At 51.8% G+C, this 26,949-nt stretch overlaps 1 protein-coding gene across 1 annotated transcript in view; it reads right to left on the reverse strand.

The window, feature by feature from the left end:
• IFT172 (intraflagellar transport 172) overlaps nucleotides 1–26,949 on the reverse strand; it is a 1,181,874-nt gene that overhangs the window by 451,221 nt on the left and 703,704 nt on the right. The window contains exon 30 of the mRNA XM_086928171.1: nucleotides 15,508–15,650. Within this exon, the coding sequence (XP_086784297.1) occupies nucleotides 15,508–15,650 (143 nt within the window). The remainder of the gene's footprint in view (nucleotides 1–15,507; nucleotides 15,651–26,949) is intronic.

Genomic DNA, 26,949 nt, shown 5'->3' on the forward strand with positions numbered 1-26,949 from the left:
CCCAGGTTACGTGCGTGGTCCGTCGGGATGGGTGCTTTTCCAAGGGCCTCTGGCCACCAAGAGTCATCCCAGGCGGAGGGGGAGGTGCCTAGGATGAGGACTTCTGTTTTGTCTGAGTTCAGCTTCAGACGGCTGTGCTTCATCCATTCGGCTACTTCTTTCATTCCTTCATTCAGGTTGGTTTTGGCAGTGTTAGGGTCTCTGGTGAGTTATAGGATCAGTTGAGTGTCGTCGGCGTAGGAGATGATGTTGAGGTTGTGTTGGCGTGCGATGGTCGCGAGGGGGCTCATGTATACGTTGAAGAGGGTGGGGCTTAGTGACGATCCTTGTGGCACGCCGCAGATGAATTCAGTGGCCTCTGACTTGAATGGTGGGAGGCGGACTCTTTGGGTTCTTCCGGCAAGGAACGAGGTGATCCAATCCAGTGCTTTTCCTTGGATTCCGACGTTTCTGAGGCGTTGTAAAAGGGTGCTATGACAGACTGTGTCGAAGGCTGCGGAGAGGTCAAGGAGGATGAGGGCGACTGTGTCTCCATTGTCCAGTAGAGTTCGAATGTCGTCTGTTGCTGCGATGAGGGCGGTTTCAGTGCTGTGCTTGGCTCGGAAGCCTGATTGTGAGGAGTCGAGGGATTTGTTTGTTTCGAGGAATGCGGCGAGCTGGTTGTTGACCGCTTTCTCGATGACTTTGGCCGGGAATGGAAGGAGTGAGATAGGACGGTAGTTTTTGAGTTCGGTGGGGTCAGCAGTGGGTTTCTTCAGGAGGGCGCTGAGTTCGGCATGTTTCCAGCTTTCCGGGAAGGTTGCGGAGTTGAGGGAGCAGTTGATGACGTCTCGGAGGTGCGGTGCTATAATGGAGTCTGCTTTGTTGAAGATGTGGTGGGGGCATGGGTCTGTGGGGGATCCTGAGTGGATAGAGTTCATCAGACGGATGGTGTCCTCAGTGGAGATTGGCTTCCAGTCATTGAGGATGTTCAAGGGGGGTGGGGGTCGTGCAGGGGGTTGGGTGGGTTGGTCTTCGGGTCGGTTGTCTAAGCTGTTGTGGATGTCTGCAATTTTGTTGTGGAAGAATGAGGCTAGGGAGTCGCAGAGGGCTTGAGAGGGGGTGATGTCGTTGGAGTTGGCTGCAGGGTTGGTAAATTCTTTGACGATGTTGAATAGTTCCTTGCTGTTGTGGGCGTTGTTATCTAGTCGGTCCTTGAAAGCGGCTTTCTTGGCATTCCGGATCAGTTGGTGGTGTATGCGGGTGGCGTTTTTGAAGGCGTCCTTGGTGCTTGGGTCTTTTTTCCAGGCCTTCTCAAGGGAGCGACAGAGTTTCTTGGATTTCTTAAGATCATCGTTGAACCAGGAGGCCTTCTTGCTGCCTAGTTTGATTTGTCGTTTTTTCAGTGGTGCTAGGATGTCGGCGCTTTTGGATAACCATTGGGTGAGGTTGGTGGCTGCTTGGTCGGGGTTTGAGGAGTGGTCCGGGGGGATTTGAAGAAGCGATGAAGAGATCTGGTCGATGGTGATTTTGTTCCAGTTTCTTTGCAGAGTGGGTTGTGGGTGGTTGTTGGATGTGGGCTTGTTGTAGGTAAAGTGAACGCAGCTGTGGTCAGTCCAAAGGAGAGCTGTGGTGTGGCTGAAGGAGACATGTTTGCTGGAGGTGAAGATAGGGTCGAGTGTGTGACCTGCGATGTGGGTGGGGGTAGTGACAAGTTGTTTAAGTCCGAGGTTGGCGAGGTTGTCCAAAAGGGTGGTGGTGTTACGGTTGTTGTTCTTTTCAAGGTGAAAGTTGAGGTCTCCCAAAAGGATGTAATCCTCGGAGGGGAGCGCGTGTGGAGTGATGAAGTCCGTGATGTCTTCACTAAATTGTGCGCGGGGTCCTGGTGGCCTGTAAAGGAGGGTGCCTCTGAGTGTGGTCTTGGGGTCGATGTGGATCTGGAAGTGAAGGTGTTCAGAGTTGGCGAGATTGACGTCTGAGCTGATTGAGATGCGGATGGATTTCTTATTGACGATAGCGATGCCTCCTCCTGTGTGGCCGGTGCGGTCCTTGCGAATGATCTTATAGCCTTCCGGGATGGCAATGGTGATGTCTGGGGCTGAGGAGGTGTTCATCCATGTTTCTGTTAGGAAGGCGACGTCCGGAGAGATGGTGTCTAGTAGATTCCAGAGGTCGATGGCGTGTCTGTGGACCGAGCGGGTGTTGAGCAGGATGCATTGTAGGTGGTTGGGGTCGGATATCTGTTGTGTGTTCGTAGATGAGGAGTTGTTCTTGGTGCCGACGAACTTGCAGGAGTTGCAGGAGAAGGGTCCATGGGTGTGTCCAGGAGCGGCTTGAACGCAGTTGGGGGAACGGCCAGGGTTAAGGGCTAGGAGGGTGGTGGCATCGTAAGTAATGCGGGAGGGGTGGACATTACGAGGACCAGGGGGTATGGCACTGGGCGCGGTCCAGGCGCGGACGGGCGTAGACGGGCTTACCTTTGGCGCACCTTCGGCGTGGCCGTAGCGCGTGGACGCTGCGCGTGGGGGCATTGGCCATAAATGGATGGTGGAGGGGGCGGAGCGTGGGAGGGTCAGCTGGGAGGCGGGGTCTGGGAGGAGACACGGGTGGAAGTAAACACACTCTGAAATGGCCGCCCGGTAATAAACCGAAACTGGGGCACAGCCGGAGCTCAACTCGATACAATGTTGCCAAAAATATACAAAAAATGCTTCTAAGGTAAATCCGTCAGCCGCTATGCAGTTCGTGGCTGTATGCAAATAGGATTCAAATAATGTGGGCTAAGAATGATACCAGGCACTGAGTGGTGCGCTGTAGCGGGGTGGCAGGCTGCAGGAATCAGGTCAGGCAAAGCAGGCAGCAAGGAGAAGCTTCCGTCGTGAGAGCAGGGAGCAGGGGGAGCGACCGTGATGGAAGGAATCCAGACGGTCACAGGATAGGAGAGGACGGGGCTGGTGTAGTCGACAGTGTGTGGGAGGGTCAGCTGGGAGGCGGGGTCAGGGAGGAGACACGGGTGGAAGTAAACACACTCTGAAATGGCCGCCCGGTAATAAACCGGAACTGGGGCACAGCCGGAGCTCAACTCGATACAATGTTGACAAAAATATACAAAAATGCTTCTAAGGTAAATCCCTCAGCCGCTATGCAGTTCGTGGCTGTATGCAAATAGGATTAAAATAATGTGGGCTAAGAACGATACCAGGCGCTGAGTGGTGCGCTGTAGCGGGGTGGCAGGCTGCAGGAATCAAGTCAGGCAAAGCAGGCAGCAAGGAGAAGCTTCCGTCGTGAGAGCAGGGAGCAGGGGGAGCGACCGTGATGGAAGGAATCCAGACGGTCACAGGATAGGAGAGGACGGGGCTGGTGTAGTCGACAGTGTGTGGGAGGGTCAGCTGGGAGGCGGGGTCTGGGAGGAGACACGGGTGGAAGTAAACACACTCTGAAATGGCCGCCCGGTAATAAACCGAAACTGGGGCACAGCCGGAGCTCAACTCGATACAATGTTGCCAAAAATATACAAAAATGCTTCTAAGGTAAATCCCTCAGCCGCTATGCAGTTCGTGGCTGTATGCAAATAGGATTAAAATAATGTGGGCTAAGAACGATACCAGGCGCTGAGTGGTGCGCTGTAGCGGGGTGGCAGGCTGCAGGAATCAGGTCAGGCAAAGCAGGCAGCAAGGAGAAGCTTCCGTCGTGAGAGCAGGGAGCAGGGGGAGCGACCGTGATGGAAGGAATCCAGAAGGTGGAGATCTGACTATGGTTGCCCCTAACATTTTGCCTAGTGTTTTTCTGTTTTTTGACATAGTTGGCATGGGATCCTGCTATCCAGGACCCCAGGCTTCCTGCTCTCTCTGTTAAAATGGACTCCATGTACCTTAGGTACATATCTAATTGGTATTGGGTCACTCTTGTAAGTCCTTGTACAGTGTACCATAGGTACCCAGGGCATAAGTGAACCCAAGGCCTACCAGGGGCTGCAGCATGTATTATGCCACCCCTGGCTGGCCATCCAAATCTGACACAACTGGCTGATCAATCAGCTGGGGCAAGGTGGTGTAATCACCCTTTGCTTTAGATATAGTATACCTATATCTAAACCTAAAATGGACACATATACTCCTATAAGTCACTCCTATGGCAGGCCTTAACAATCCTGGAGGCAGAGTGCTTGGAATTACGTGAGATAGTGCTGAGCCTGTCTGCAGCTTTCGTTGTTTCCATGATAACGCTATACCATATACTCTTAAGTGCATTATAATCCTCGCGGTTATTGCTAACTTTGGGTTTGTGTTAGAAATGGGATCCCCGTCTGGCCAGGGCTTGCGCCAAAGTCAGTCAGAGACCACCACTCCTAAGTCAGGGCAAGGGAGTTACACGCCAAGATAACCCCAGCTCACCCTCTAGGTAACGTGGCGCGAGCAGCAAGGCTAAACTTGGAGGTGATATGAGTTAAGTATTTGCGTACGCACCCCAGCAACAACACCCAAGGCCCACCACAAAGGAAACTCCACACAAGGTTATGTAAAAATAGCCTTTGTATTACACCAAAACACATTAGATAAAAACACACACTTTACAATGTGCCAGGGGCACGGGCAGAATTTACAGAGGATATTTACAAGACAGGGCCACCTGGACCACTGTCAGGAATCAGCACTTTTAGAAGTAACACTTTTTAGAAATAGCACTTAGAATGTAAAATTACATTAGCACAAAATAGCACACAACCAGTAATCACTGGTAACCAGGACCTCACTAGCACCACCTGTACTAGGGAGAAAACAACCACCTAAGTATCACAATACCTGTAGGGGTGTAAGAACATAACACATGATGCAATGCATAACATTCATTCAGAGGTGTAAGGGAGGAAAACACATGATGCATCACAATACATTCAGAGGTGTAAGCAAAATGAACAATTGCGCCAAACTCACAAGTCACCACCTGTGACTGTCCCTGTGTCCCAATGTCAGGGCCTAAACGTGGCAGTTGCCCACAAAGTGCTGGGCAACTGGTGCAATTGTTGGGGCCAACGTGGGAGCCTCTCTAGGCTCTGCCCAACTGACTGTCTCCTGAACCTCTCTGGGCTCGTGAAACAAATGGCCCCTGAGCCTCTCTGGGCTCGCAAAACAAAGAAATGCCGCCTGGATGGGGGGAGTCCCTCTCTGGGGACTCTAAGCAAAAGTATGCCCAGTGGGGCCTCGTGGACTCTGTTTCACAAATGTCCCCCAAGAGCCTTGCAGGCTCTAAAGTAGAATGCAGCCGTCGTTGGAGCCTTCCAGGCTCAGAACAAATAAATGCCCGGGCCCCCACAGGGCCTTTAAAGAACAATGTTGCCCCCTTCGTTGGAGTCCCATACGGGGACCCGAGAAGAACCAACTGCCGTGGCGATGGAGGGGAGGGGCGGGCACCGACAACGTGCCCCGACGCCCTCCTCTCCCGTAATGGACCCAGAGCCCCACTCACCGGACTGGTCTCTCCTGAGGCGGCAGAACGCCGGCGGTCTTCTTCCTCGGCCGGAGCCTCCAAGGCTCCCTCGCACTCTTCTCCTTTGGTCCCGAGGCCCCGCCTACAACCAGGCGGGCCGCGGGCACTTCCGGGTCGCGCTGCTGACGGTAGCCAGTAGCAGCGCGGCCCTGGGGGACGTGGAGGCGGCACTTCCGGGTCGCTCTAGGCAGCGGCCCGGCAACGTTTCAAAAACCTCCCGGGCTGCGGCGGTGAAGTTATGGGCAATGCCGGGTGGGCACCGGCCTTCATTACCATAAAGCGCGGTGGGCACGCGCTCGAAAGGCGGCAATGTCCCCGGCAGGGTGGGCACCTGCCAGGGGGGTCGAACTCGTCACGGAGCAGGGCCAACACCGGGTAGGCTCCGGCTTCCGACAATAAAGCGCCCTGAGGCGCTGGCAGGAAATCGAGCGCGCTCTCAGCGCTAGGGGGGTACAGATAAAGCGCTTCCTGCGCTACAAACAAAATAAAGCGCTCTTAAGCGCTAGACGCACAGACACAGTGCTCCCAGGTGCCCTCAGGCAGACACAGCGCTCCCAGACAAAATAAAGCGCTTCCAGGCGCTTCAGGGGAAACACAAGTCCAGCAAAAGGTCCTTAGGGCAGGCAGGGGGGCAACGCTGGGCCCAGAGCCAGCACACTGGGTCTCCAGGCAGGGAGACACTCCAAGTGGCGGTCCTCTGGCCCAGCAGCAGCAACAGCAGCCCCCTCAGGATCCTGGAACAAGAACAGTTTCAGTGGGGACACAGCCCCATTTTTATACACCAAATCCTTTGTTCTGGCACAGGGTGGGGGCAGACCCAGTCGCAGCTGGTCCTTGAGTACCCTTGATGGCCCAACCACCCCTTCCTTTCACTGGCAGGGCTAGGGTCATCAGTCACACCACAGGGGGGCGGAGCCAGCATTGTCTGGGGAAAACCCAGCCTCATTCAGGCCACAGGTACCCTCCTCCCCAGCCATCAGCATGCTAATCTCCCACTCACCACCGGGTAGACCCATCCAGCCTTCCTGGAGCCAGGCTCACCAGCCTGCTCCAGCCAATCACACGCCAGACACATTTTACACTAATATGCCAAGTCCTAGAAGTGGCACTTCTACATATGACACACTCATGCAACACACACCATTGCGAAGCATTCACTCTCACGAGTTCGCACATATCAGATTCGAACCTGTACACCCCACGCATCAGGAACTACCAGGGACACCTACATTTCCCATGCATTCCTAGGGGAGGGCAGGCCTATCATCACATGCACTCAGAGTGCGCACGCACTTTCCACTGGGACACAGTGAAAGTGCGCAGAACCCACAAATCACCATCACCAGGTCACCATTACAAAGCAAAAAGTCTAGGGGTGAACCTGCCATAAGGGCCAAGTCCAACAGATAGCATTATCAAAACATGTCGAGTAAGGTGTCATACGAATTGGAATACTACTCCCTCGCCAATTCTGGCGACGGGGGTAGCATTCCACCCTTTTAGAGGGACACGACATGTATGAAACTGTGAAACCCAGTTAAAGTTAACTCGAGCCTCAGCATCACAAAATGGATGCTGCCACCACAGTCACAAGTGTGACCTCCTGCTGCTGGGAGTCCTTCCAGCGAGGGAGGCCTGGACAAAGGGTTTCCTGCCTTGGGAGGTGCTAGCACCACCCCAGACAGGATTTTGTGTATTGGGTAGGACAGGCCTGAAAGGAATGAGACATGCCTGGGGCACACAAGGTGCCCTTTGCATACACCGGCTCAAACCAGTTGCTGGGGCACTCCAGCCCCAGCTCTGGCGCGAAACCGGACAAAGGATAGGGGGTGTAACGACCCCCTTCCTGGTCCAACCCATAGGAGGGACCTAGTGATAGTACGCCCCCTTTAGCAGGATAAAGGTAGAAGCTGGTCCCATTCCAAATTAGATTATCCTGAACAACTTTACAAGAATAAACTCTGGACTTCGACGTTCTGCTCCACAGAAGACTGAAGAAATCTCCCTTGTGGCCAAGGAGTGACCACCCTGCACTGGCAGGCACCATCAAGCGTTCCAGCGGTTCACTTTGTCGTCTTCCCGAGTGGTTCCAGAATTCAGAGCCCGACGAGACCCAGACTTCCAGACCTCTCCGATCTCTACCTACATCTTCAGCACAGCTGAAATCCGTGGGTGCGACGAGACACGTGGGACCGGCCATCTTAAAGAAACTGCACATCGCTTCCAGCACGACTTCTGAGGTATCCTCGACGAAGTGCTTTGGGGATTGAGAAGCCCCAGCCCCCGAGCAGCTCCTGCACAGAAGATCAGCCCTCCAGCATCCAAGAGATCTGCATGGGGCCCTTTTGCTTGATTGCTGCTCGACGCGTTGTCTGGTCACTTGCCGGCTGGCTAGTGGCCTCCTAGACGACGATCCTTGAAATCCACACCGCTGGTCTGGTTGCTGCAGACTGGCCCTTGCTTCCCTGCAAAGGAGAAGCACCCCGAACCCTCCTGGTCCGCACCAGACGCCGATTCCATTCCCCGCGTGGGTTTCCTTTGCCAAGGCCAGTTGACGCCGAATCCGGAACCAACACCGCCGACAGCGAGAGCCTGCGTGGGACAGCTCGTGTCTCCATCCTGGTCGTCGAAGACACCTCCTGGTCCACGTGGCTGCAGAGTCAAGCGTCCACTCTTCACCTGATCGTGACAACAGCATCTGGTTCCTTCCTGGTTCCACTCCAGTCACTGGCTAGTGACTGTGAACATTGTCCCCTCTGCTTTCAGGTATCCATCTTCCTTGATCCACCCTTGGATCCATCTGGACAGCTTCCACCTGGTCCCCCTGCAGCCTCTTTTCTTCAAGGCTCCATTGACTTCAACGCAGAAACCCGACGCACTTTCACACCTATGCACCCGCAGCCCGTGGGTGAGTTAACGAGAGCATTTTGGTGCTCAAGGGTAGATTGACTCTCCTAGTGTCCAGTTTCACAGTCGTTTTAGTCCTAACTAGTCAGAACTGTCCGTACTCACCTTTTTCGTAAACTGTACTGTCCATTGACTTTGTTACGCATCTCGCATGTGAGATCACACTCTGCACACGCGTCCCGTGGGCCTCCTATTACTTACCTAAGGTTAGGGTAGTGTAGTCCCAGCGATCCTACAGCCTCTGGACAGCTCCATTCCTTTTATCGACTTTCTCAACCCACTTACTTTGTATATGGTTTGACGTGCCCCTAGGGCACCATTGTAATTCGTGCAACTTAAACATATTTTTCCTAAGAGTCTTGTCATGTGCTTAGCCCTCTGATCTCATAAAGAGCTCAGAGGTGTTTGTTATTAATAAATATATTGTTTATTTTCATAACAACCTGTGTGGTGTATTCAAGGGGTTATATGTGGTAAAACAGCTGGCTTCACATGCCAAAAGAGTTTAGCCTAAGACTGCTTTGTCCATGCTACCATTAGGATAGCTGTTCTATAAGGTTGACTTACAACCAATCACCATAAGGGTTGTTTGGACTGATACAAGGTGATCACTAGAACTAGTGAGCATCATATATCAGGCCAACTTCTCACACAAGGCTCTCCCCACTTCTGAAAGAGACCATGCGCCACGTCAGAGTTCAGACGCCATTCGTGAACCATCATGCACCGACGGCTGAGTGAGTTAGGGAACGGGCCAGGTGTTGAACCACCAGGGAGTGTTCCAGCCATTGCCAGAGGCGCAGAGCCTCCTGACCCCACCCCGCCCTGTTTGTTGCAGTACCACATGGCGGTGGTGTTGTCCATGAACATCTGCACTACGCTTCCCTGGACAGAGGGAAGGAAGGCTTTCAGTGCAAGCCGGATCGCCCGCAGCTCCAGAAGGTTGGTATGGAGCTGGGACACCGCCAGAGACCAGAGGCCTCTAATCTCCGCCTCTCCCATGTGGCCCCCCCAACCCAGGAGGGACGCATCCGTCACAACTACATGCTCCGTTTGGGATGGGGAGAGGGATCTGCCGCTGACCCAATTGCGGTCCGTGAGCCACCACTGCAACGGTCTCGCAGTGCCCTCCGAGATCAGTACGTGGTCGGACAGGTTGCCCTGATGTTATGTTGGGCCCACTGAAACTTCAGGTTCCACTGCAGAGCCCGCATACGCCACCTGGCGTGATGCACCAAAAGGATGCAGGAGGCCATCAGCCCCAGAAGCAGCAGCGTCAACCTGACCGATACTCGGGATAAATGCTGAAAGATCAAAATCAGAGCCTTAATATCTCGAACCCGCTGTTCAGGAGGATAAACCCGAAACTGCGCCGAATCCAGAACCGCTCCAATGAAAAGGAGCTTCTAAAAGGGATACAGGTGTGACTTCGGCACATTGATGGAGAACCCCAGCAGGTGCAGGAGGTCGGCTGTAGTCTGGAGGTGGCTGACGACTGTCTGGGGCGAGCCCGCCTTCAACAACCAGTTGTCGAGATAGGGGAAGACTGACACCCCTAATTTGCGCAGATGAGCTGTGACCACTGCCATCACTTTCGTGAACACCCGAGGAGCGCTGGTAAGGCCGAAGGGGAGCACGGTAAACTGAAAGTGCTCGTGGGCTATCGTGAACCGCAGGTAACGCCGGTGGGCCGGCAGGACGGGGATGTGAAAATATGCGTCCTGCAAGTCCAACGCTACCATCCAGTCTCCAGGGTCTAGGGCAGCTAAGACCTGAGCCAAAGTCAGCATCTTCAACTTCTCCTTCAGGAGGAAGCTGTTGACGTTCCGCAGGTCAAAGATAGGGCGTAGACCCCCTTTAACTTCTTGGGAACCAAAAAGTAGTGAGAGTAACAACCACACCCTAATTCTGGCCCAGGAACGCGCTCAATGGCCCTCTTGGCCAAGAGGGCCGTAACTTCCTCTTGCAGAAGTTGCAAGTGATCCCCCGACACGCGGTGGTACTGCGGTGGCGGTGGAGGGGTCGCCTCGAAGGGGAGGGAGTAGCCCCTTTGGACGATTTGCAGCACCCATGTGATGGTGCGCCAGTGGAGGCGGTGATGGCGAACCCTGCACCCTACTGGCGTTAAATAGACCTGAAAGCTTGGACTAGGAAGGCTTTGAGGCGGATGCCGCTGCACTGGATGTTAGTTTGCGGCCCATGGCTGGCAGGACGTGAAGGGGCGCCCCTTCCTTGGCCACGAAAGGAGCGAAAGGCAGACATTTGCTGGCACTGGCCCGACAGGCCGAAGGACTTGGCCGTAGCCCTGGAGTCCTTGAAACGCTAAAGCGCACTGTCTGCCTTGTCGCCAAAGAGGTGACGGCCATCAAACGGCATGTGCATGAGGGAGTTGGCGAACCTCAGCCAGGCGTGGCGGCAAACCGCCACCGTCGTTGAAATTGCCCTGCCCAGCGAGTCAGTGGTATACAGCCCATATCGAATAGAGTACTGTGCTGCATCTCGCCCTTCTGCCAGAGCTTGAGCAAGTTTTGCCTGGGCCTCCTCCGGGCAACCCGGCAGCACGTCCGCGACCGTGTCCCACAGAGAGTGGGTATAACGGCCCAAAAGGCAAGCGGTGTTGACCGACCGCAACCCCAAACTAGGTGAGGAGAACAGCTTCTTACCAAATTGCTCATACCTTTTAGATTCCTGATCAGGTGAAGCCGTCGGGAATGCGGTCTGGGAATTAGAGGCCTGGATGACCAGGCTCTCGGGGGTGGGGTGGGTGGACAGGAAGCTAGGGTCGCCCGGGGCCGGGCGGTGGCGTCTGGCCACGTTCCGATCTACAGGGGGGCCTGTAGCGGGCCTGGACCAAGTGCCCAACAGAACGTCACTAAGGGCCTCATTAAACGGCAGTGAGGCTCCGAAGTGCTTGCCTGCGGTTTAAGGACCTCGGTGAGGAGGTTATTCCTCATGGCCGCGACGGGGAGCTCAACAGCCAAGTCCTTGGCCGCCCTCGTCAACACCACTCTTTAAGCAGTCCCCTGCTCCGTAGCCACGGTAGGAGGGGAGACGAATCCAGTGTCGGGCGAAGTGTCCAGACCACTGGCCTCCCCTAGCTCAAATGCCCAGTCCTGATACGACTGGCACTCCCGTGCCAGAGGGTCCTCAGATCCCTCCCAATCCTCCTCGCCTCCCATCTCCTCATAGTCAGGTGCAAAGGATGGGGCCGGATCATAGAAGAATTGCTCTTCTGCCGACGCCGGATCCGAACCGAGGGGGGGACCGGGGACGACATCGTCCGGGGACGGCGTCGAGGGCGACACCCTGGGAGTCGGCGCCAGCGGAGGGGTCGTATGGTCGACCAGCGGCGACCCGGATCCAGTGGGGCCCTGCGGCATCGGGACCAAAGTCGCCGAAGGCGCCGGGGCCGAAGCCTCCGGCCCGCTTGGGCTCCCAGACGGGGCCGCGGGGCCCAAAGGCGCCACAGCGGGACCCGACGGAGGAGAGTGAGACCTCATGGCCATGGGGAAGGCCTCGATCTCCTCCGGCGTCGTATTCAGCCCAGGGACCGGTGGTTATGGGGCTGGCCGCGGCGCCTGCGAATCCAGCGGAGCCGCGTGGGCAGTGTCGCCCGAACCCATGGCTGCATCGCGCGAGCGTCTGGGGGAGTCGGAAGAGCGATGACGTCTCTTCGAATTCTTGTGCCTCTTACCTGAGGACTTGGAGCCCAACAAATGGTGTCGAATCAGTGAGCTGTGACGACTGTGGCCCCGCGACCGGTCCTTCGACCTCCTCCTCGACCGGGACCGTGAACAGCGCAGGGCCGGCTGCCGGAGCTCGAGGCGCTTACACGACCGCTCCCGCCTAGCCTTCGCCGTCAAGGCCCGGCAGTCGGGGAACGACTTGTCGTCGTGGTCGGCCCCAAGGCAATAAAGGCACCGACAGTGGGGGTCGGTAACTGACATCAGGCGGTGACAATCGGCAAAGGGTTTGAACCGGGCATCCCTATCGGCACCGAGAGTCAACCGACTCGAAAAGGGATCCAAAAGGGATCGAAAAAGTTAGTCAAAAAGTGACTAAGAAGTACTGCTTTTTCCGGATCTGCGCTTGCTGGCGTGGAAAAAAGAAGAACTGACGTCAGCGCGCGAGGGCGTCGTCTAAGTACTCCGATGCCGTCATCCCGGGGCCAACGATGGACGCGGAGCCGCAGACGACGCCTACCGACGTGCAGGGGTACTGCAACGCAAAACTTTCCGGATCCAGTCTGACGCCTGGGGATAGTCTAAGGTAAGGAATCTAATACTAACCTGTTTCTTTCAGATCTTGATCTTCTTTGACCTCTCTTCTCCTTTCTCATCTTTGCCATCAACAGCTTGATCTCTCTCTCTCCTTTAACGCCTTCGGATTCATTTTGCGAAAGCAAGCACAACCCTCGACGTCGTGATCCGACGACCAGACACAATCTTCGCGGGGGTCCGTAATAGACATATGGCCCCCACACTTCCTACAGGGCTTGAAACCTCACTTCCTCAACGACATCTTCAAGAAAGAAACGAGAAGTAATCCAGAAACACAATGTAGCAACAAAACTAAGAAGAGTCCTAAAAAAAGTTAGTGTAGACGGCGCGGAAAAAAGGGAACTGATGTCATCACGTCGACGAGTCTCTCTTATGGCTCCGGTGATGTCAGCGGAGCCGCAAGCGGAGCCATGCTTCTTTGACGTCGTCCTCATCGGGGTGGAGAGCAACAAAAAATGTTCAAATGCTGCTGGAGCAGGGAATATTCACAAGGTGAGGAATCCACTGGCAGATGTATTCATCAGAAATATCTGTTTAAGTTATGTCAAAAACATATATGTGTTCATAGTTTAAAAATTCAAGATTATACATCTTATTTCAGCAGAAAATGTTCACAGTGAAGGCTTAAGTGAGTTAAAGATTCACTGCTGACAGCTGCTGTGACCTGTGGGTAATGAGTTGAAATCCTTAAAAGGGTAAGAGTAGAAAAAACACTGACTACATTAATTTGGAATTAGTGTGTTAAATACAGGCCTAAGAAAAGACAAACAGTAGTATGAAGCATTATATAAAACCAAGTTAATATTAAATGCAGTTTGGATGTATTTGTGCTTTAACTACGAATGTCAACACTGTCCTTTTTTTAATAGTGGTAGTTCTTACTGTGGAAGCTGTATGTTTTCATTGTCCTGCTTTGCACCGCTCACATTTGTTCTTTATAATGCATTACTGTATTTAAGTGCTGTGAACAGAGTTCTGTTTCAGTTTGGGTGGGCATTCTCAAGAGCCTCAAAGCTCTCTATCAATCGCTATATGCCAGAACTCTAGCAAATGGCAACGCCAAATGTCATACTTGCAGTGTGATTGTGAAGACATGGGTCAGTCAGATCATGTGCTTTTAGTCACACTGCATGTGTGACTCTAGGTGTTGAAAGCAGGAGGGAAGTGTGTGCTCTGAGAGTCCGTGTCGCAATGTTGCTCCATAGAAGGAGCTGAATCCATACCCTTTTAGGTAGACGCTAAGTTTGAAAAAATCTTCTCAAAGTGGGAGTGTGTGTTGTTGAGCTCCTAAATATGCAAGTGAGTGGGTTGGCTGACTCTTGGCTCTTCTGTATTTGGTGGTAATTCCAGGAATTTTGCTGCATCCATGGCAGAAGTCAATACTGATCGTAACCTGGGCACAGCATATTTGTAGGAATTCTTAGCATTTGTGTGAAAAATGTGCTGCACAATACAATATCTGATCTCATGTTTTTTTAACATTTCTTAGAGAGCGAATGCCCCTGCACCAACCTTGAGGGAACTGAGCTCACTTCCTCACTTATAGATATTCAGGTCCACTATTAAGCCTCACCACTTTTGAAGCTCACCAGCCAGCACTGGGCTCAAGAGAACGGAGTGTGCACCTCCTGCTCCCACATTCTATGCATGCTGTGAAAGATCTTCAAATGGCTGACTCAGAACACCTGACAGACCACCATAAAGAACATCACACAAGCCCTCATCACCAGCAGGCTGGACTACGGCAACACTCTATGCTGGAATCTCCAAGCAACTCCTACACAGACTTCAGACCATCCAGAATGCGCTGCAAGACTCCTACTCAACCTCCCACACCACACCCACATCCCACCACACCTCAGGAAGCTTCAGTGGCTCCCAATTTACAAGCACAGCATATTCAAACTTCTCACGCACACATTCAAACCCCTACACAACACAGGACCAGAATACCTGAACAGCCACATACACGTTCAGAACCGACCAAACACCTATGCTCTGCCTCACTCGCACACATGTCCCACATCCTTCATTGCTCCTACAGCTCACCCAAGACATGGGAGGACCTCCCTCAACACATCAGAGCCTCTTTATTACTTACTGAGTTCCACAAGAAGCTAAAGACCTGGCTCTTCATTTAAGTATCTCGGGACCCACACATTGCTTAAGTGCCTGGATACCCTCTTGGGTGATTAGTGCGCTATGCAAAAGGATGCTTTACGGCTAGAGCGGTCAACCTCGAAGCTGGGGAACTGGGTTCGAGTCCTGGCAAGGACGCTCAACATCCAGTGGTTCTGGGCAAATCACTTAATCCACCGTGCCTAACAAAAAGGAATGTGTCCTCACGTAACGAAACTGGTGCTCATGTAAAGCGCTCCGATACCCAATGTCTCGGGTCTAGTTAGCGCTATATAAAACACTAAAAATAAAATATATATAACATAACGAAGGACGTGTTTTAGCATGTTTTTAAAAAATCATGAAAGATATGCTTTAAAAAAACTCTCTAGAGTACATCAATTCAAACATAACATCAACACCAGCTTTTTCTGCATTAATACTAATCCGGCTTCAGATCATGCTGCTGTCCAGAGACAGCTACATTACAATTCATGGACAATGCCCTCCTGACTAAAGAAAAAGCTGAACCTTGCGTCAGGATATTCACAGACTACATCCTTCAATGGTCCTCCTCCTGTACATCCAAACAACACCCGTTCTTTGCACTATAGTGACTATGCTCACTTCAGTATGCAACAAGACTGAATTATTTAAGGTTGCACAAGAAAAGCACAAAGTTATTTACCTTTCAGGGATGGTGGAAGCAACAGTGTCATGGAATTATTTTACTCACCCATTGTCTGCAGCATAATCAATGGCAGTTTCCAGAAGACCAAATTTATTGAGCAGTTTGACAGCCGCCTCCCCTCCTAGGCTCTTTGCCCACAAGTACGCCACATGCTTGTGAGCATTTGTACTTCCGTGAGTCTTGGCCACCTGGTGTGAAAGAAATCAATAAAATTAAAGCTAAAATCTCAAGGAGCATTAACTACAAAAGGACAACTCCTTATTTCTAAATTACACTACCAAGGAACAATACTGAAGACTTCGTTCTTCGGAAGCTAGTGGCCACCTCCCCTCATTTCCCCCTCATAGTGTTCAGTTGTGCTTGGAGCCTGGCAACCAATCAATCAAGTCAAAGAGACCACCAACCTGGCACTTGTGAGCCAATGCTAACACTAGTGAGTTCTGTTTAAATTGATAAGCGTGGCCTGCTTGTATACCTGGTGGAACTCTACCGTGCCCTTCTACTAGGTACAGCTTGAGCATATTTCTATACGTGGAACAACTTTATTGTGTCTTTGTATGCTTTACATCTCTGCGGCTTCCTCGTATGCAGTATACCTCTACTGTGTCCTTATATGGGATAGAATTCTACTGAATCTTTTTCCACTTTACACCTCTAATGTTACCTTCTACCTTATACACCTATAATGTGCCCTAACACCAGTATACCTCTACTGTGTCTTTACACACAGAACATCTCTACTGAATCTTTATACGCTCTACTTGTCTACTTTGTCCTTATACGTGATACAACTTCACTGTGACCTAAGCAGTATCCTCTACTGTATATTTTTTTACCAAGTACGTCTCCACTGCGTCTTTATATGCTGTAATCTATATTATCCCTTATAATTGGTACACCTCTACTGTGTCTTTATAACTAAAGGACAAGTTACTCATATTTTGTAATGCTCTTTCTGGTGGTTACTCTACCAAACCACATATTCTTCACCTTTTGAATTTCCCCACACTCCAGTCTAGATCCAGAAATGTTTTCCAATTTCCAACAATTGGTCCCAAGCGTTGGTAGAAGGTGTCAAAGGACCATGCTGTAGCCCTGTGCCTCCATCTGGAAGTGAGGACACCGAGTTATATATAGGGACCACCTTTGCACGCTGACTTCTGTTCCTTTTATTCCACACTCTTTTACGCAGACCCGGAGCTCCATTCCCGAACTATCTTGGTTCTTCAGACAAAATTAAAGAGACAGCTCTGCTGACTCTATGGGCTTCAAACGGCAACACACCTGCAGAAAACAGATGTGTGATGAACCAGCATGATGTTTGTCTTTGGAGTCTCAGATCCATGGGGTCCCCATTAGGACTTCACAGGCAGATTCTTCCTCGGTGCTGTCTGACTCTAGGTCTGCTCTAGTCTTCTAGACTCAGCATCAGACTCCAGAAAGCATTGTGGTTCCGGCTTCCACTAGCAAAGTTCCACCTGATATACATTCAAAGAGCAATGATGTGCTCGGTAAGAGGGTGTTCTCAACTGCTATTAAAGCTTAGTGATATCTAAATGCGGTTGAACTCTTGGGCAGATACACTCATGCCCACTAGGTTGTAGCAAGTGAGAACTTGCCCGCCCTCTCTGAAAAGTTTTGCAACAACTTCACACAAACAGTTCTTGATGGACAGGGCATGGCTAAATACATTTTGAGGGATGGGCTGGACACCACAGTGTAGTGACTTGTTGACATGCCTGGATGCCTGCCATGGGTTTGTCGAGGTTCGTGGAGGCCTCCCTCAAGGACATACCTTTTGGGCAGGTGGTAAATCTATCTGGGGGCTTCTGTTTGGGGCAAAGATGGACAGGGTGGGGTAGGGAGTAATTGTGGGCAAAATTGGAACAGGTGTTTCTACACCAGAATAAGCAGGTGCGGGAACACTCGGACATTTGTGATCAGGCAGGGCAGAATTCCACACTGAAATTATGCTCTACCAGTCTCGTAATCGGGGCCACAATATCCTTATACCTGGCACACCTCTACTGCGCCCTTATAAGTAGTACGTCACAACTTTGCTAAACCATATGCTACTGAATGTGGTTATGACACAAGAACCATGTGACAACTTTCACTGGTGTTGTCACATGCCGCGTTGTGTTCCAGGGAACCATCATTTTATTCCAGAGTCCTGAGCGTTCAGGGTATGATCCTTATGTTTTGGACTCGGTCCTGTGTTCTATTAGGACCGTTCTAGGGCTTATTGGTCTCCGGGAATTAAGTATTTTGCTGGTGTCTGATGCCCGTTGGCACTTGCTCGGTCTGTAATGGAACATCTACCTTTAATTGACTCAGCTTTTGTGGTAACTCTTGGACACCATATGTGTGTTGGATAAGGCTGCTGTAGACCTCCAATGGTGAATGAAGGATGCCAACCAGACTTGAAGCAGTAAGTTCGCCCTACCCAAATTCTGGCGTCTGTCGGAACGTAAAAGGTGAGGAAGCTGTGTTTAGAAGTATCTCTCAGTCCTTCAGAAATGCCTGTACAGTGTCGGTATAATTAGTCAAACTCTACTATCTTTTTGCCCTCAATATCCTGGTGTTCGAATAAGCCTCCAGGGCCTGCAAGCGCCTAGATACCCTATCAGGTAATTAGCCGCGCTTTATAAATCCTGACTGATTGATTGATTATACAAAATACATCACTACTGTCTTTATATGTATTACAACTCTACCGTGTTCGTTTAACCTATACATAAAGTATCTCTGCTATGTCTTAATAAGCAGTGCACCTTTAGAGTGCCCGAATATATGGTAACCGATACAGTGTCATTTTACATGATACACCTCTGTATCCTTGCCAGTGGTTCATCTCTACTGTATCCTTAAATGCAGTAACGAACAAGTTACTTACCTTCGGTAACGCTTTTTCTGGTAGATACAGTATCTGCCTGTGGATTCCTCACCTTCTGAATATCCCCTTGCATCAGCAACATTCGGAAATTCTTTTGTAGCTTCGCGCCGACGTGGTCATGGAGGCACGGCATCGCACGCGACTCCGCTGACGTCACCGACACTACAATAGGCTCACGCCGGCGTGATGACATCAGTTCCGCCCTTTTTTCCGTGCCTTCGAGGCACACGGACGGACCAATGACAGTAGACATATACACAGTATACGCAGTACAAATATCAAGGTAACACACACAGTGTGAAGCAAATGCAATAAAACATTTGAAATAAACAACTGCTTGACAATAAATTAAATACATTACAATAACTCTGGTATAGAAGAGTGTACAACGGGGAGGCGGGTGGGTCAGTGAGGAATCCACAGGCAGATACTGTACCTACCAGAAGCACAAATTACTACTTGTGTAACAATATATCTGTAAGAGACATTAGTTAGTGATAGATTCCTTACCTTAGAATATCCCCAGGCGTCAGACTGGATCCGGAAATTTTTGCGTAGCAGTACCTTTGCGCGTCGGTAGGCGTCATCTGCGGCTCCGCGTCCGTCGTCGGAGTCGTGATGATGTTGTCGGAGTACTTAGACACCGCCTCCACGTGCTGACGTCAGTTCTTAGACACAGCTTTTCCGCGCCAGAAACGCAGAGCTATGGTAAAAACCAACACTGGTGCCTTGAAACTAGGGCCCTGAAAGGGGATGACCTTAACCCTAGATATCGGTCCGCAGAACGGGGAGGATGGGCGGGTCGGTAAGGAATCTATCACTAACTAATGTCTCTTACAGATATATCGTTACACAAGTAGTAAATTGTGCATCTGAAAGAGACACGTTAGTGATATATTCCTTACCTTAGAATAGATACCCCAGCAATACCAACTCCGGTGGTGGGTCTGCGAACCAATAAACACACCAGAAAGTCCTGGAGGACGGAACAGCCAAAGAAGCCATCCCTCCGGACTTGGCTATCCAGGCAATAGTGCCTTGCAAACGTGTGCAGCGAGGCCCACGTAGCCGCCTGGCAAATGTCCTGCAAGGGCACTCCTCGGCCCACGGCAGTTGTAGTAGCTGTGGCCCGAGTGGAATGAGCCCTCAGCCCCAACATGGGGTTCCTTCTTAGCCAAGGAGTAACACGCCTGGATACACAAGATGATCCACCGCAAGATGGTCCGCTTGTGCACCGCTTTCCCCTTCTTAGCGCCAGCGTAACCAACAAAGAGTTGGTCATCCACCCAGAACTGGCGTGTGCGATCCAGATAGAACGAGAGAGCACGTTTTGGGTCCAGACGGTGGAGCTTCTCTTCCTCTCTCGAGGGATGCGGAGGCGGGAAGAAGGTGGGCAAGGTGATAGATTGCCCGATGTGAAAGGCCGTGACGACCTTGGGTAGAAAAGAGGGCCGTGTTCTTAACACAACCTTGTCCGGATGGACCGAAAGGAAAGGAGGCTTACAGGATTGAGCCTGGAGCTCACTCACCCTCCTGGCAGAGGTGATGGCTACCAGGAAGGCAGTCTTCAAAGTGAGAAGGCGAAGAGGACAGTTGTGACGTGGCTCAAAGGGAGCGCACATCAGAAAAGTAAGAACCAAGTTCAAGTCCCACTGAGGCATCACAAAGGGCACAGGAGGGAACGTATGTGTGATGCCTTTCAAGAATCGGTTAACAATAGGGGACTTGAACAAAGAAGGTTTATCAGGCAGCCTTAAAAAGGCTCAAAGAGCAGAAAGGTAGCCCTTGATAGTGCCCATAGCAGAGCCCTGCTGGGCAAGAGAAAGAAGAGAGAGAAGAACCACAGAAAGAGGGGCAGAGAGAGGATCCACAGCCTTTGCTGTGCACCATGCCACAAATCTGTTCCACCTGCAGGCGTATACCGACTTTGTGTAGGGACGCCTGGCTGCCAGAATGATGTTACAGACTTCAGGAGGCAAGTCAAATGGCCTCAACTGTCGCCGCTCAATCTCCAAGCATGGAGGTGGAGACTGGACATGTTCGGGTGGAGGACCGTCCCCTGCTGCTGCGACAGAAGGTCCTCCTGAAGAGGCAGACGAACCGGGAGATCGACTGACATACTGACTAGCTCGGGATACCAGTACCTTCGTGCCCAGTCTGGAGCCACAAGGATGACTTGTGCCCAGTCGCGCCAGATCTTCTTCAGCACTCTGGGCAGAAGTGGTATAGGCGGAAAGGCGTACAACAGACCGCAACTCCACTTGCGACGAAAAGCGTCTCCGAGCGAGTGCCGCCTTGGAAATTCCAACGCGCAGAACTGATAACATTGCGCGTTCTCTTTGGTGGCGAAAAGATCTACCCAAGGCTCTCCCCACTGCAGAAAGAGACTTTGCGCCACGTCCGAGTTCAGACGCCATTCGTGATCCATCATGCAACGGCGGCTGAGTTCGTCCGCCCTGGCGTTCAGAGAACCTGCCAGGTGTTGAACCACCAGGGTCACGCCCTGATGTTCCAGCCATTGCCAGAGGCGCAGAGCCTCCTGGCATAGGGTCCACAACCCCACCCCGCCCTGTTTGTTGCAGTACCACATGGCGGTGGTGTTGTCCGTGAACACCTGCACTGCACTCCCTCGGACAGAGGAGAGGAATGCCCTCAGTGTTAGACGAATGGCCCGCAGCTCCAAAAGGTTGATCTGGAGCCGGGACTCCGCCGGAGACCAGAGGCCTCTGATCTCCACCTCTCCCATGTGGCCTCCCCAGCCCTGGAGGGACGCGTCCGTCACAACTACGTGCTCCGGTTGGGGGAGGGAGAGGGATCTGCCCCTGACCCAATCGCGGTCCGTGAGCCACCACTGCAGCTGTCTCGCAGTGCCCTCCGAGATCAGGACATGGTCCGACAGGTTGCCCTGATGCTGGGCCCACTGAAACTTCAGGTCCCACTGCAGAGCCCGCATCCGCCAACGGGCGTGATGCACCAGAAGGATGCAGGAAGCCATCAGCCCCAGAAGCCGCAGTGTCAACCTGACCGAGACTCGGGATAAAGGCTGGAAGATTGGGATGAGAGCCTGTATATCCCGAACCCGCTGTTCGGGCGGGTAAACCCAAAACTGCGCCGAGTCAAGAACCGCTCCAATGAAAAGGAGCTTCTGAGAGGGGCACAGGTGTGACTTCGGCACATTGATGGAGAACCCCAGCTGGTGCAAGAGGTCTGCCGTCGTCTGGAGGTGGCTGACGACTGTCTGGGGCGAGCCCGCCTTCAACAACCAGTCGCCTAGGTAGGGGAAGACTGAAACCCCTAACCTGCGCAGATGAGCTGCGATCACCGCCATCACCTTCGTGAACACCCGAAGGGCGCTGGTAAGGCCGAAGCGGAGCACGGTAAACTGAAAGTGCTCGTGGCCTACCGTGAACCGCAGGTAGCGCCGGTGGGCCGGCAGGACGGGGATGTGGAAATAGGCGTCCTGCAAGTCCAACGCTACCATCCAGTCTCCTGGGTCCAGGGCAGCTAAGACCTGAGCCAGAGTCAGCATTTTGAACTTCTACTTCCGGAGGAAGCCGTTGACGTTCCGTAGGTCCAAGAAAGGGCGTAGGCCCCCTTTGCCCTTCTCTGGTACCAGAAAGTAGTGGGAGTAGCAATCACGTTCTACTTCTTGCCCAGGAACGCGCTCGATGGCCCCCTTGGCCAAGAGGGCAGTAACTTCCTCCTGCAGAAGCCGCAAATGATCCCCCGATACACGGTGGAGTTGCGGTGGCATGGCTTGACGGGTCGTCTCGAAGGGGAGGGAGTAGCCCCTCCGGACGATCTGCAGCACCCACCTGTCTGAAGTTACAGTGCGCCAGTGAGAGTGGTGATGGTGAACCCTGCCCCCCACTGGCGTCACATGGACTAGGATGGTTTAGAGGCGGATGCTGCGGGGGAAGGTGTGGACTGGCCTCGCCGTTGTCCCTGACCGCCTCCACGGCGATTTCCACGGCCGCCACCACTCTGGAAGTTAGTCTGCGGCGTGTGGCTGGCAGCACGTGTGGGCGCGCCCCTTCCTTGGCCACGAAAGGAGCGAAAGGCACCCGTTTGCTGGCGCAGGGCCGAGAGGCCCAAGGACTTGGCCGTAGTCCTGGAGTCCTTAAAGCGCTCAAGCACATGGTCTGCCTTGTCGCCAAAAAGGCGACGGCCATCAAACGGCATGTCCATCAGTGTGTTTTGGAGATCGGCCAAAAAGTTGGCGGGCCTCAACCAGTCGTGGCGTCTAACCGCCACCGTCGTTGCCATCGCTCTACATAGTGAGTCGGTGGTATCCAGCCCACACCGCATAGAATACTTGGCTGCATCTTGGCCCTCCACAAGGGCTTGGCCGAGTTTGGCCCGTACCTCCAACGGACACTCTGGCAGCACTTCCGCAACCGTTTCCCACAGAGAGTGGGTGTAGCGGCCCAAGAGGCATGCGGTGTTGGAAGACCGCAGTCCCAGACTAAGGGAGGAGAAGATCTTTTTTCCGTACTGCTCGTACCTCTTGGATTCCCTGTCTGGCGGAGCCGACGGGAATGCAGTCTGGGAATTGGATGCCTGGATGACCAGGCTCTCGGTGGTAGGGTGGGTGGACAGGAAACATGGGTCTTTCATCGAAACCTGCACCCTGATAACCTGTCTGTGTAGCGGCCTGATAAACGAGGAAACGCACCTGTCTGTGCAGCGGCCGGGCTTGGCTCCGCCATTCTGTTCTTGCTATCGACCGGCCGGGCTTGGCTCCGCCGGTCGAACTCCACCTCCCAGCAGCCTCCATGGGGAGGCGCCGACGACATCAAGCAGCGCGCCAGGCGGCGCATAAAGCTCCGGCAGGGGCCGAGTCCCCTGTCTTTCATCGAAACCTGCACCCTGATAACCTGTCTGTTTAGCGGCCTGATAAACGAGGAAACGCACCTGTCTGTGCAGCGGCCGGGCTTGGCTCCGTCATTCTGTTCTTGCTATCGACCGGCCGGGCTTGGCTCCGCCGGTCGAACTCCACCTCCCAGCAGCCTTCAGGGGGAGGCGCCGACCACATCAAGCAGCGCGCCAGGCGGCGCATAAAGCTCCGGCAGGTCCCTCGTCCCGCGAGGACGCGCGCTGGACGTGCCGGACGAAGCCCGGACAAAGGGCGGGCCCTCTACGGCCCTCATCGGCAGGAAGAGACAGGGACAGGGCCCTGAACTCTGTTCAAATCTATTCCAGTAAGTCATTTATACCTACATCGTATCTGCATCTGCTTTAAAGCCTCCTCGAGCTCTGTCACCATAGTATTATCCTGGAGCCATCCTCCACGTTGCCCATCATCATGTCAAAGGCAAAATCGATCCCAGCAGTCAATACTATTGATAACTACATGGTTCAGAAAGTTGCCAAGATAAATAGTGACAGGAGATCCTCATTGGGGTTGAGTCTTTCTCCTGAACTGCCATTTGATGACACGCCTCTACCTACTCCTGCTTTCGATATCAGCAACGAGGTATTCCAGACACCTGAAACTAATCCCTTAACCCAGCTATTGGTAGCTATTGTAGACTCAGCTTCCGAGAGTATACCTGAGGAAGAAATAATACTGCTAGAAGAGGAGCCCCCAGCCCCGGTACCAGCTCCTAGAGCTGTCAAGGGGGGGGAAAAGAGTCTTTCAAAACGGGGTGGGCTTCGCTCAGGTAAAAAACGCCCCGATGCATCCCCATTAGAAAACATTGGAGAAGAAACAAGGGGAATCCCTGGAGGGAAGCTACTCTTGGACGAAGACCAATTCAAGAAATTGTTAAACGCCATAGATAGTAAAATTAAAACTATCACTAAACCTCTCCTAAGTAAAATAGACCATCTCACGGAAGAGGTGAATAGACTGGGGGGTCTTCTGCAAAAATCTCTTGAAGAATCTGCAAATATTGCCAAGCAGAAAACACTTAGAGTTGAATCTAAAATTACACAGACAGCTCCAAGGATAGAATTGTTGGAAAATACTTCCCTTATCCCTATGTTGACTATTGATACAGAGGGGGGGGGGGGGTCGCTAGGGGCTCAGACATTAATATCGGTGATCCTGAAGGACCAGGTCAAAGGGATAAACAGGCAGACTCAAATGTAGAGAAGGGGCATGTAGAACTAATTGTGGAAGCATCTCCCCTGATACTCGTCCTGGCAAACGTTCCCCTCTTAGAACCTGGACAAGTAGAGAACACTCCTTCCCTGATAAATAAATCACTCCACTGGTTATCAAGGAATATGGCCTTCACCCCGGGAGGTATGGACCAGCTGCCACAAGAAGTAGTAAAAGCTAGAAGAGTAGAATGGATCGGGGGTGGCATTAAAAAATTCAAAGGGGACTGTGTGGTGCTACACCTTTCTGATCCAGAAGTGCTCCCAAACATTCTTGCAAATATATATCCCCCTCAGCGTAGATCCACAGAAATAGTTCCATTAACATTAGACCTCTTTTATGCAAAAAAAGGGAACTTATTAAACCCCACAGTCCTTAAAACAAAATGGAACCCTGTAGCAAAAAAAGGTAAACCGCTCGTTATAAGAAATAACTGGGGTGCACCGATAGAGAACAGATTCTCTGCCCTTTCTGGTCTCAATGAGTGCGATTGACTGAAAGGACGGATGAGTATAGCGAAGGATAATTCTGCAGGGACCCAAGAAAGGGGAATAGGTGTTGCTATGAAGTCTATTATAACAAAATCTAGTAACGAGGGGACACTTAGCTTTAGTGGGGATCATTCTAGTACTGTGGGGCACCTGACACCGATTCACCGCAGCATTGAATGCAGCGGTGAAACTAGCCCCCCATCCAATTTGATTAATACCCCGCATGCAATACCACTACATGGGAGGGATAGGCAGTTAAAGACAGGTCTTAAATTTCTTTCGTGGAATCTGGCGGGAATCCATCATAAACTAGAGTCCCCTGAATGGTGTGAATTCATAGATAGCCATGATGTAATCATGTTTCAGGAGACTTGGGCAGTGACCCCCGTCTATCGGCAGGGATTTTTAAATTTTTTTGTCCCTGCAAAAAAGAACCCAAAAGGGCGGCCCTCAGGGGGTTTAATTATATGGGTACGCCAATCATTACAATGTTCCATTAAAGTGAGGCCAGTTAACAACTATGATTTACTCCCAATCGTGATATCATGGGCCGATGGTCAAGACATGGCCCTCTATAACATCTACGCCAGGGGAACTCAAGGGGGTAAAGCTGCCGAGGTGGTAGTAGTATTAGATAACGACCTAGAGAATCTTCCACCGCACATCACCATCCTGGTGGGGGGAGACATGAATACTACATTTGAACCACTAGGCAATGAGGATAATGAAATGTCCCTAGAGGAAGATATTAAATGGGGAGTCCCTCAATTGGATTTACCTGTGATAAAAAAATGGACTGAGGTGGCTATACAAGTCAAGAGTATGTGCTTGGCTAGGGGGCTGAGGGCAGTAAACGGCCGCACCCCCTCAGATCTACAGGGTGTGCACACCTTTGACAATACAAGGTCAAGTAGTCGGATAGACTACATCCTTGTAGATGTCAGAGTCTGGAACAAGATAATAGACATGAAAGTGACGCCTAGATTGGAGAGCGACCACAACCCATTGTGCTTGCTCTTTAAACTGGACCAAAGTAAAAGCTCACCTAACCAGGAAGGGGGTGTCATGCCGCTAGATGTTATCCCAACCAACAACCTCCGACATATTAGATGGGCAACACTGATGGATTAGCCAGGGGATATGCAGGATTTACTAGAGGCTGTCGGAAAAGAGGTCAGCAGATTGCAGGTTTACTGTAATGAACTAAATTTTAACAAATTAATTGAAGAGTCATATCCTAAGTTTTTTGTTAAGTTACAGGGGTTTTTCCTAAAAAAGGCACATAAGGGGAAAGGTGCTGCCCCCCAGAGACATCGAGGATGGTATGACCTTTCTTGTAGAAAGGCACGGCAGAACCGTAGCCTAGCGCTGAGGACCAAAGAAGGTGTGCTGAAGGCCAGGGATGATTATAGGAAAGCTCAAGCTAGGGCAAAAAGGTTGTGGGATGAGAATCAATGGTTAGATCTTAAAAAAGCCTGCGCAGCTAAACAGAAAGAGTTTTGGGCCATTTTAAAATGGGGTAGGGGGGGAATGGCAGAGTGTCCGAAAAATCACGTTGCAAAGGAAGCATGGGTGGATTTTTTTAAACCACAATATGCTGATAACTTGACCTCGATACCCCATCCATTCCCCAAAATGGTCTTTTATAGCCATGAAATATTCTCTTTGAAAGATGTAGATGTAGCATTGGACGGGGTGACTAGAGGCAGGGCTCCAGGTATTGATGGAATACCGGCAGATGTATTTTTATCTGACCGGGCTAACTGGTGCCAATCCTTCGTATGGCTCGCGAATTCTATCGCACAAGGAGCCATGATACCATCTTCATGGAAGGGTGCGGAGATCATTCCTGTTTTTTAAAAAGGGGATAAGGCTTTACCAAGTAATTATAGGCCCACCAGCCTTATCGATTCAGCGCAAAAACTGATGGGTAGAATGATACAGAACAAAATACAAGCCTGGATAGATGTTAAGGATATCCTTTCCCCGTACCA

Source organism: Lissotriton vulgaris, chromosome 6 (assembly GCF_964263255.1).
Source record: "Lissotriton vulgaris chromosome 6, aLisVul1.2, whole genome shotgun sequence".
Classification (NCBI taxonomy): Eukaryota; Metazoa; Chordata; class Amphibia; order Caudata; family Salamandridae; genus Lissotriton; species Lissotriton vulgaris.